Raw genomic sequence first — 12,260 nt, forward strand, 5'->3', positions numbered from 1 at the left:
TGAATGTTGATGGATCACTCATGGTGTCCTAAAACGTAGGAGTATCTTAGCTTTGTTTTTCTCCTTCTCCTTCACCGTGTTGTATTTCAGGCCGTGATGTGGTGCCGAGGCGCCATGGTGATGATGCAGTACAGCGTGATCGCCAACAACTACTGGCTGCTGGTGGAAGGCATCTATCTGCACAGCCTCCTCGTCATCACTGTTTTCAGCGAGAAGAAATACTTCTACATTTACTTGGCCATCGGCTGGGGTCAGAACCCAAACTGAGACACAGACACGTTTACCCAACACAAAATCTGACAGACGGGGAGACTTTACATTTTCTATTGTCTGATAGCAAAGTTATCAGGATAATGGTTAGGCAGAAATAAATGTTTTATGATCTATTCTGGATCAATTACAGGCATTGAAAAACTCTGAAACATTGTGTCAGACATTCTCTTAACAAATGCATTAATAAATCGCCCCCTGGCACCAGAACAGCCAGGAGTTCAATTGAGCCTTTTGGGCTTTTCCAACTCTGTTACTCTTTAAAATTGAACCCATCAACGGCTCATGCTTCATAACTTTTACCGAGATACCTCTGTCAATCAATCATTTACCTGTCAAACTTTATCTATGGTACACTTTTCATGCAGTGTGTGTGTGATACCAAAGACCAGGGGTCTTCAGACTTGGTGTCCTGCAACTTTTAGACGCGTCTCTGATTCAGCACACCTGAGTGAATAAATAAGACCCTGAGCAGGACTTTGGAGAACTTGACTGCGTATTGAGGAGGCAACTCAGCCATTTGATTCAGGTGTGTTGGATCAGGGTCGTGTCTAAAAGATGCAGGACACCAACCCTCAAGGCCTGGATTTGAAGACTCCTCCTATAAATGGTTTGATGCAAATTCTTATGCATATAACAACATCTATACAGAGGTCCTGGATTAGCATTGGGACGATAAACTGTTTTACCTTCAAGAATCTGAATTAAATTCATGGAGTCTTAAGCGATGTGAGGAGATATTCTAATATTAGGAGCTTGAGTGTTAGAAGTAGTTCACTCAAGGCAGGTCTCAGTCTCAAGACGACATATTTGAAGTTTTGGTCTCGCCTTGATTTCGCCTGGGGAAGCTGAACTCTGGAGTTTTTTAGAATAATCAAGACTACTGCTGTAGTATACTTTTTTTTTTTTTTACTTTTGCTTGAAATTCCTAAATGAATTCAAATGCAGCCAATTAAGGTTTTACTTTAAAAGTTTCAACTGCCATTAAGTTGCATCTCTGAGTGCCAATGATAGGAAAACAAGAGAATTGATAAAAACAGAAGGGATACATTGCTTTAGTGCAAAAATAGGAGTGTTTTTCAGTCTGTGAGCAGAGGGAATTAAGTCCTCCTTCTCCACCTGTCCACTTCATTTTCCTCCATTGCATTATCCGCCAGCAGCAAATGCAATGTCAGTTAGCATTTAGCTAGATGTGTGAGCTCTTCAGTTGCCTGTTTTGTTTAACTTGCTACCAAAACAAAGTTATTAGACACCTGACATGTAGTTGAAAGGTCTTCTTATATTTGGGTTCACCCTAATAGAGTGACTGTGCAGCTTATTGAAAAAGTTAAGTACATAAGTACAAACCAGGTAGTCTGGAGCGTTGCTAAAGCTTAACCTGCTAGCAAGCCGTCACAGCTGTCTTTACTTATTATGATTACACTACTGCTTTTGAAAACAGTCTCTCAGTGTTTTGATCTTGAATTTGATCTAGAGTTAGTTAGCATTCCATAAACAAATCTAGCATTTCTGGATTAATCAAATCGCCAATTGTATCTCCTTATACTGGTTACCAGTATGTGGAGTTATTGTCCCTTAACAATAAGATTACAAACATGAGCTTCAGGTTTCCCACAATCTTTTCCACAATCTCTATGTTTGACCGTTACCTTTCTCATAATTAAAACTTGTAGAACCTGTAAGCGTCTTGGGCGTAGTACTACATTGCTCCAGTCTCATAATTTGCTTATGGTATCAAGTGAATAATCCCTCTTGTTGTTTTTTTTTTATTATTCTGAAAACACCCAAAACTCACAAGATCCCATAAATAATTCACTTCATCACTACAAAAGCAAGACAGAAAGTGTTTTTTCTCAAAGCTTTTGGAACAGACGTACAAACATGTTTCTGACACAAAGTAAGACTAAGTATATCTGCTCCTTTTGCAAACCATCTAAATCTTCAGACCAGATGAAAGAAGAAAACAAAAAAAATGCAGGAGTTGTTGTGAAGAGAGGGAACGTCTTTGCTGACAGATGTCTGAGATCATTTCATGCTCAGCCTCATAATACTGTATCTGCAAAATGTAAAAGGAAGAAAAAAGAAAAACGTGCAAGAGTAGTGCTCAGAACAGAAATCAGAATAAGAACTCCCAAAGACAAAAGCAAAGCTTAATACAATTCCAAGATGTTTATTTTATTAATATGTTAGTGACAGGTCAAACAAATGAGTTAGAAGATGAATTTTTATCCCCCAAATGTTCACATTTTAACACACTCACATAAACTAGAGCAGGGCCAGCTCTTTTAACAGCGACGTAACAGAAACGTCCTCTTTGTTTTACAGTTCAGCCTGTTTATGTCACAGAGATTCTGTATGATTGTACAGTATATACATTTTATTTCATTGTTTTCAGAAAGCAGTCTTATAAGGATTACATTTCCAATCCAGTGACACAACTTACTCCTATAATTTGTTAAGTAGTGCATTAATTATTGGTAACTCCCTCAGCTGGTAAAATATTGTGAGTTTTACTGCGAGATTTGCAGTATGACACAATAACGCTACATTTTATTGGTTTAATGCAACAGCGGAAATGAAAGACTGGTCTAACACTGAGTGGAAATCAGCTCATGACCATGCTAAATTATCTATTTGGCTGACATGATGCAACTGAGTTACTGCTATGTGAACTGGAACAGCTGCAGATCCCCATAGATATCTTGTCCATGTTAAAGATCTTTAAAGTACTCATCAAGTAAGATGAAAACCTTGATATTTAAATTTTTTCAAATAATGAACCAGTCTAATTCCGCATAACAACTCAATAAAATTGTTAGAGAATAAATAAATGTTACGTCTGCTCATGACCAGAAAGGCTGCTTTGATTGAGTCGGATCATTTGTGACCTTGCTCTTATTTTCAGGTGCACCTCTCATATTTGTGTTGCCGTGGATCACAGTGAAATATCTGTATGAGAACATAGAGTAAGTACATGAAATGTGAAAGAGATTTCATTGTTGAAGCTTTTAGTGGCAGATGGTTATTCATATTGTAGAGAATTAAAAAAAAAAAAAAACGTTTACAGAATCTCAATAAGCTGCAGTGTATTATATTTGTGTGTGTGGGGGTGTGTATGTGTGTGTGTTTTAGGTGCTGGGAGAGGAATATTAACATGGGGTATTGGTGGATAATCCGTTCTCCCATATTGTTTGCTTATTTGGTAAGTCTGTGTCTGTCACTCTGGTTCTCTTTATGTTGTAGCTCCCCTCCTTTACCAGTTTACATGTGAACAATGGATGAATTCAGTATTTTAAAACTTCCACTTTGGTAGAGTTTGTATGAAAAGTAATGCGGCCAGTAACTAGAGGAAGCCTTTCCTTGTGTTATTCTACTCTGAATCCTGCAGCAGTTTCCAAAATAGCAGCATTTGTGCAGGGGGAACGGCAACATCAGCGTACCTTTTGTGTTAGCCCGAGTGAGCAGAGGTCTGAGAGGCAAGGCTGCGCTTAAAGAAACTTTGGATTTCAATAGAGCAGCTTATCAAACTCTCAGGCCTTTGAAAATAACCAGAATTACACCTTTTCGGTTGTCCTTAACCTTGTCAGTGATGCCACTTACATTCAGACGACAGAGAAAGGTGGGGTGAAAACTAATAATCCTCCCACCTGCTCACTTTCACAAATCTCACCCAGCTCTCCCGAAAAGAAAATAATCTCACTCCTTCTTCTTTGAAGTTGCTTAAAAACGGTCTCCTCATCCACTTTGCATATATTAAAAACTGTTGTTTTTGTTACCAAACAATCTCTTGTTAATGTTTGCAATAACAAGACCCTCTTCTGAGCCACATGATGAGTCATCCTTCCATTTAGATGTAGTGCAGATATGTGCGTTACAGCCCTATTTACAGGACAATGCTGAAAACCAGCGGAAAGACTGACTGCAAAATTTTTAGATTAGTGCTGTCGACACCTGTTGGTTTTCTGATATTAAATTTCTGCTACAATATACATAAACTCATAGCAGGAGTCAAGAAATGAGATGCTAGCACTCACCGTGCAAATAAAAAAAAAAATTTAAGGCTGCATGACAGAATGCAAAAACATTCACCAGTACTTTATAAATAAAGCATTAGTAAATGAATGCAAAATAATTATGGTCGTGAATGTTGTTCAAGACTTTCACATGTGGATGTTTGCTTATGTTAAGAGTAGTTTATCAGAACCTCTGGAGATTTACTGCTGATTACATGCAAGATAAATGTTGGCAAAATTAGAACTCCAAAAACTTGAGAGCTGTATTATTAAGAGTCTACAGAAAATTTTAAAAACTGCATCTTCAGAATTGGACATGAACTCGATCACCATGCGTAACTCTCAATGTAATGCTTTTACTTTGGAGACAAATGCGCCTGCATGTTCAGATATTCCCGCCCCATCAGTAGTAGTGAAAGAAGAAGAAAATTCCCATAACAAAGTGATGCATTTTTATGTGCAGAACCTTTACAAAAATATCTACTGCAGCTTCAAAATGTCAACCTTGTTTTTCCATAAATTTCTTTCCTCAGTTTCTAAATTGTTTTTCTGTGACTCTCGTCATATTTCAGATTAACTTCTTCATCTTCATCCGAATAATTAAAATCCTGATGTCTAAACTTAGAGCTCATCAGATGAGATACACTGACTACAAATTCAGGTGAGATGATGCCCTCTTATTGAAAATTAATCAGTAGATAAAGGTACTTTTGAAAGCCGACAACATGAAGAATTTTAAAGAGACAGTAAATCTTAAAGATACATTTCCAGTACCAAAACTCACAAAAACAGGTAAAAATACTAGAGCCTGAACCAAAGATGAAGCTTTGTGATGGGACACGGACCTTACTGGTTGAATAGTCCCAGTAATGTCTTTCAATCGTATCCCAGTCTATCCCCTTCTGTAGATCATATTTACTGTTAACCTTGAATTTCTCTACAGAAATGTTTCATTTTTGTTTGAGAGCAGAACCTTTAAATGCAGCCATCTTTGCTAAATAGCATTTGTTGACACAGAGCTTAAATTCAAATACATTGATGAATCAGCCAACCTTGGTGGAAATATTTAATGAAAGGAAGTGAAGATGCTTCTCAGCATCTCTACAGAGAAATGAACTCTGTTTTAAGATATTTTAGATGATATATTCAGTATAATTCATTGGGTCCGTGCTACATAGTAAAACAATCACAACTGCCCGGGATTGGAAAACAATGATTATTTTATGTTATATTAATTTAATCAAACAGAAGACAGCATTAGAAATGGAAATGGCATTGCAAATCCACCATTATTAATCAACCATTGTCTTTTTGTACAGCATATTGTATTTTTCACTTTCTTTTTTTAAAAGCTTTACTCTGCTATCTTAATTTTACACCACATGTTCTGCAGAGGAAGTCTGTTGAAGTGGTTGAATTTTAAACAAGAGTTTACCTTTTTGCTATGTGTCCTACTTAAAAAGTCTTCACTGATTTTCTTGTCTTTTCCCCCCATCGTGCGCAGGCTGGCGAAATCCACGCTGACTCTCATCCCGCTGCTCGGCATTCACGCCATCCTCTTCACCTTCGTCATTGATGAGTCTGTCCCGAAGGGCTCCATGCTTCGCCTCATTCGCCTCTTCTGTGACCTCCTGTTCAACTCCTTCCAGGTCTGAACTCACAACCTTTCCTTCTACAGTATATGAGCATTATGAATCCCATTCTTTATCTGTATACAGTATACCCTTTATAAGAATAATAAACAAGTTTTTTTCCTTTGCTTTATCTGTACTTTCAAAAGCCAGCCGTCCAATAAACATATATATATATGTGGTTACACATTCAATTATTTTTCACTAACAAATGCATTTTAATAAATTAAATTAATTACCTTATTTATTTAAGCAATTCAATTAAAAAAATATAAACTCACTGATGATAAACAATAGAGTCAGCAGCTCTAAAAATGCAAATATGACATGACAAATGCAAAATATTGCTTTGCTAGCAGCTTGCGTAACATAAAAGTCTTGCACAACATAAGACAAAAAAAGTAAAGAAGATTAGAGAAGATGGCGGTTCACAGACTGCTGTAGCCGAGCATTTTAACGGAGAGTAGAGTTGACCGAATAATGTGGTAGGGAAAGGTGCACAAGCAGCAGGAGAGAACTGCAGCCTGAGGTGATTTAAAAAACAAAACAAAAGAAACGCCTTGAAGAGTTTGACGACGGCAGCTTGAGTCAGAGCTTAAAGAGCCACTGCAGACAGACGTATCCAGGACGTGAGCTGCGACTGTTGAATTTATTGTGTTCAAGTCTCACTGGATGAGGAGTAGGGAGACACAGAACCGAATGGTCCACAGAACCAAAATCACTGCAGATCTCTTTAAGGAAATGTTAGAGAATTTCATGCTTCCCTGAGCTGACAATCTTAATGGAGATGTTTAAATCATTTACCAACAGGACTTGGACCTACTCACACTACCAAAAGTACCAATATTTGTTTTATTGATCATGGTTTCATTGTGCCTGATTGGCCAACAAACAGCCTTGATTTAATCCCCATACAGAATCAATGGAGTATTGTCAAGAGGGAGACATCAGACCCATGGCTGCTGCTAAAGTAGCATAGGCTTCCTGAATACCTCAGCAGGACGCCTGAATGCTTCTCTGAAACAATTCAGAACATTTATATGTTTAAATTCTCTCGTGTGAAATTACATTTTTCAAAAGGACAACATTTGAGTTTACGTGGAAGCCATGTTCATCCAAATCAAATAAATAAACACTTGAAATATGTGACTCTATGCAATCTATTAAATGAGTCTCAAATTTTTTAATAAATTGCTAAAAGAAATTAAACTTCTGGGCGAGATGAAATTCAATAAGAAGCGAGTGTGTGTGTTAGTAGTCTTTCCGAACAACTTGGAAGATGGTATTTCTTCCACTTTTTATTGCTAAATGTACTTAAAATTGGAAAAAGCTTTTTACTTTGCCACACTAGCCATAAATTTGCACTTGTAGTTGTACTTTTCAAACTGACATTTCCAGCTTTCACTTGATTTATTCAGGTGAAAAAGAGTAATTCAACCCTTAAACCAGTGTTAACACTTCAATAAACTTAAAAGAGCTGAAAAGTGATGTTTAAATCTGCTTCCACTCTCTGGTCCAATTTGTTACACAACCACTTGGCACAATGTTGTTACGCTTGTATGACATGAAAACGCTTTGACTGTTTAGGGTCCAACGTTCCTCAACTGATGTCCCACAGCTGATTAAGTCACGATTAGCGTGATTTAATCATGCCAACACTACGACTCCTTCAATTACTTCCCAGGGTTGGTCGAATGAAGTTGTGAGTGATGTTACGGCGAGAACAACTAAAAACAACTCACAGCAGCAGATTGAGAAAGCAGGAATATTGCATGTTTTAGCTATTTGTTTAAAATATGTCAAAATTGTCTATATTGTTCAGATTAAATGTCCAACTTTCAATGCAGGGCCTGCTGGTTGCCATACTGTATTGCTTCGTCAATAAAGAGGTGAGGCGCTTTTGCTTTTATGCCAGAAAAAAACTCTAATTTGATCTTTGCCATTGTTGCAGTGCTTGATATTTGTAGAGAGGAAGCATTTTTTATATTGCCAAAGTTCTTGGTTCAACCACTTATTATTTCTCTTATAAAGCTAAAAGCTATTTCATTTTGAGCTTGAATAGAAATCGTGCAGCAACAATAGCCATCTACAAATCTAAGCTTTTATATGCAGTCGTTGGCCAACTTGTCCTTCATCTAACGAAAGTGCTCCGTGTCGTCTGTGCTCCTTTGTGCTTCTCCACTCCAATCGCCTCTCAGGTTCAGTCCGAGATGCTGAAAAAGTGGAAGAGGTGGAAGCTGGGGAAGGACATCGACGAGGAATACCGCCACACCCACAGCCAGACGCCGCACGTCAAGAGCGGCAGCATCGCCACCGGGAACCTGACCGACCTTCAGGACAACAACGCCAGCGACCCAAGCAATGACTCGCCGCGGTCCAACAAGGCCAACTGCCACCCGTCCTGCTCCGCTGAGGAAAACCGCAGGCTGGTGGTCTCCTACAGCAACGGGACGGGCAAAGCCAGATCCGCCAAAAATAGACAAGCCCTGCAGTTCACCTTCCCACCTCAGAGAGGCGCCACCAGCAGGGGCAGCAGCACGACAGAGGACATCAGCCTGGAGGATCGGGCGCAGCACCGCTCGTACCCACAGGAGGGAGACGAAACAAGTGTCTGAAGACGACATTTTGTTTTTGTTTTTAGCACAAAACTCTCAGCTTTCTAAAGATTGTGCACCGATGGCAACCTAAATGGAAAAAAAATATATGCAAAAAACACCGCATTTAGATCACTCCTAAAAGGAATCAAAAGATAAGCTTACCATGTTTAATGTAATATTTATTGATTATGAAAGACGGTAAGAATGATTTAACGATGAGCGTGACTGCGCAGCATGTTTTTTTTTTTACTGTAAATGCAGACGTTTTGGACGACCACATGTCCAACATCAAACCTTCACCGCTGCTGTCTGTCATCATGAGGACTGACGGGGTTACGGGTTTGTTTGCAGCAGCGGACGCTTGCTCATGGTACAGGATGGCTTTAAGAGCGCAGCAAGCGCGGCTCTTATTTTCTCAGATGTTATGAGAAGAGCCAGACTGAGGGATTCACTCGAGACAAATGAATTGTTGCACTTAATGCCGGTAGTAAAAGCGCATCATGCCGAGGGAGCCGCACTGAAGATGGGGATGGCTTTCATTTTCCAAAAGACTCTGTGATTGTGTTGAAATGACTGTGATTTAAAATAATCGATGCCAAAAAATAAAACAGTTCTATAAATATAATATACATTTTTGCATCAGTTGGGTCCTGCGTTGACAATTTTTCAAGCTTTATGTTTTTTTTATACAAATGGCAACATTCTATCCATTTTTACAAACATTTTTGCTCTATAGGGAAAAAAAATAAGTAAATTTAAACTACTTTGTTGTCGCTTGCATATAATTTGATCTTCATGTAGTCCATATAGTGCTTATGTTAAATTTCTGTGTGAAAGATTCACTATCACTGCTAAAAATTGAAAAAAAGACTTTCCTTTATGAAAATGTATTTGGTGTATCTTATTAAAGTGAATGTAATTCTCAATTGCTACAATTGCACAGCCATTTTCTATGCACCCATACTTTTTGTTTTCTATTAGATCGTGTTAAGCAGAATGCATCACCAAGTAAAGATGTTAAATTTGATGAAAATACTTTCTGGTGAAGGTTTTATATCCAGTTAAATAACCTCTGACCTGTACATTGTGATGTAAAGAACACCAATAGTTAATTTCTATGTATTTATATTATTCTGTCTGGAGTTTGAGTCAGGGATCATATTTATTTACAGAAGCAACATGTTGTAAAAATATAGAACCATTTTTATAATGTTGTGCTAGAATAATTGAACCAGCGAGGATTTCCATAAAAAAAGAGACAGAAAACAGTTTGTGTTTGAATGTGGCGTGTATATTGTAACTATATTAAAGTATTAAACATTAAAATGTTAATGGCAGGTGGGTGAAGGGGCAGATTATTATTTCTAGTGCACATGGTTGAAACTTAACTTTTGATATATTTAATTTCCACTTTAAACTTTAAGCATTTGTCAAGAGGTCGCCAAACTGTACATGGTTTAAAAGATTTAAGTAAAAAAAAAAACTGGTTGTGTCTAATTTCTTTTTGTGAATCCATAAAAAATAAATTATGTCAGCAAAAAATTGCTCTTTGGATACATATTGAGTTTTTCTAACATTTCCTCGGCACACTGACAGATACTTTTGCCAAGTTTGTTGCAGAAAAAGAAAAATATGATAAGGATAACACGTTAGAGTGAAAAACTGCACCTGATTCAGGTTAAAGAAATTGATCGTATTTTTGGAAATGAGGTTCTTTGAAGACGCCTTAAGTGTTCAGTAAGCTGTCAGAGTTACATGCCTCTTACAGACTTCTGTTTCTCATAAACTTTAATGTCTCAGCTGAGGAAAGGCGGGTTTATTTTCACAAAGAAAAGATCATTTGAGGCACAAACTAAGTGACATCTGTCAGTCTGTGAGAGGCTATATATTCATGAGTAAGTTTTTGTTGTTGACCAACTGAAATGACTCCAGGGTGCATCAGTGATTCATCAAAGAGGTCACAGAAGAACCCAGAGCGAGATCTGAAGCACTCCTGGCCTCGCTTACTTAAGTAAGGGTCAAAGTTCATGAGTCAAAGGGATTAGATAAAATGGAGGAGTTCCAAGGAAATATTTGTGTTCCTTGGACACCCCACAAAGGCCAAAGCCCCAAATTTAAAGCTTTTTTACTCAAAAAAATTGTCATGATCCCCAAGAAAACATTTTATGAACTGGTGACACAAAATAAAACTTTTTTGATGTGTGTGTTTTTACTTTATGTATTAGACTCGTCTCGTAAAAAAGCAGCCCTTTGATCTACGCTTTGCTTCACTCAGAGGGTCTGGACCCTCGGAAATTGAGAAATGATTGCTTGCTGGAAGCGTGGACTCTGAAGTTTGAAACGATTGAATCTGATTTTACAAAATCGCTAACGTTTGGCTGCGGTGTTTGTAATGTCGGAAATGGACTGGATGGCTTTGTTCACGTCCTCATTTCGTCATTGCTGAAGCTACACCAGATTTGGAAAGGGTTTATTGTTGAGTAAATGGAACCATATTTTAAGAAATGTTGGTCATATTAACTCGGGTTTTCTTTCTCTGATAATAAAATTGATTTGCTGATTTGCTGAGCTGAACTGAAGAAAAAATACGTCTAACTTTGCAAAATGAAATTAAAACTTCTGATGTATCAAGCAACATTTACACTGCTGCTATTTTATTTACATATTTTTTATTACAAGAAAGGCACTTTTTTGTTTGTCTACAGACCTGAGAAACCACAGAAGAAAAGCAAAGCATGTCAGAATCATCCTGAAGTAAAGCGAAGGCAAAACTTTACAGTGGATTGAACAGTAAGCTTTTTACAACAGAGTACTAAAGGCTAAGGAATAAAAGATTACAAAAATAAGGTTTTAAAATTACAACAATAAAGTCATAATATTATGAGAACTGAGACAAAACAAAGCAGTTTTATGACTGCAGTAAAATGAGGAATGTTGAGCATCTTGTGAAGTTATACTTAGCTATAAGTTTTACAGAAAAGGAAATACTTAATCTGTTACTGATAATAGTCTGATTCTAATATGTTTGTTATGACTAATCTCAAAATATTATGACTTTATTCTCATGTTATTTTTACTTTATTTTTCTTAACCTGGCCCTAATACTCGTTACCTTTTGCTTCAGATAGTTATTCTGACCAGGTTCACTGTACACAAAATATGTCACAGCATTTGTTTCGCGTTGGATGAGGAGGAATGGACCGAGGACACACAGTCACCATTGAACTCTGTGTATGTTCCTCATAAGCAAAGGTGAAGCAATTCACTGAAGTCATTTATTTTTCTTCTGGCAGCAAATAAGATGCTGACTGCTTGCATCTGTTAGGCACAACCTAAAAGAATTTGATTTAAGAAATCAAACAAATAAACTGCGTAAACGTTTAAATTTGCAGACACATGTACATCATTCAAAAATAGATGATTGACTGATTATGAAGAATGTTGGGTCAACGCACCATAAAAATTACTTTGATTTATTTGTTTGTTTTGGTGAAGAAGGTAATATGTTTTGAACTGATGAATTATGTATTGGCTGCACACACACCCAGTAATGTATGCATAGCTACGTTGTGTGTGACTGATCCTGAAATCAATATGAAAATATCACTTCTACCTGCTGTACATTTACATATAAGAGAAAACACAAACAGCTGGAGGCAACAGGAGAAAACCAGCAGAGAATAGTTAATTAGGGAATGTCTTGTGGATGAACGCTGAGCAAACAGCAGTAAGGATTGCTTTTAGTGTGG

At 37.5% G+C, this 12,260-nt stretch overlaps 1 protein-coding gene across 3 annotated transcripts in view; it reads left to right on the forward strand.

The window, feature by feature from the left end:
• gcgrb (glucagon receptor b) overlaps nt 1-10,050 on the forward strand; it is a 64,270-nt gene extending 54,220 nt beyond the window's left edge. For all 3 annotated transcript variants that reach the window (XM_028017658.1, XM_028017659.1, XM_028017660.1), the window contains 7 exons: nt 91-250; nt 3,176-3,236; nt 3,403-3,472; nt 4,856-4,944; nt 5,788-5,932; nt 7,762-7,803; nt 8,113-10,050. In XM_028017658.1, the coding sequence (XP_027873459.1) occupies nt 91-250; nt 3,176-3,236; nt 3,403-3,472; nt 4,856-4,944; nt 5,788-5,932; nt 7,762-7,803; nt 8,113-8,529 (984 nt within the window). In that variant the 3' untranslated portion in view covers nt 8,530-10,050. The remainder of the gene's footprint in view (nt 1-90; nt 251-3,175; nt 3,237-3,402; nt 3,473-4,855; nt 4,945-5,787; nt 5,933-7,761; nt 7,804-8,112) is intronic.
• Nucleotides 10,051-12,260: the final 2,210 nt, after the last annotated feature.

This window comes from Xiphophorus couchianus, chromosome 5, assembly GCF_001444195.1.
Source record: "Xiphophorus couchianus chromosome 5, X_couchianus-1.0, whole genome shotgun sequence".
Classification (NCBI taxonomy): Eukaryota; Metazoa; Chordata; class Actinopteri; order Cyprinodontiformes; family Poeciliidae; genus Xiphophorus; species Xiphophorus couchianus.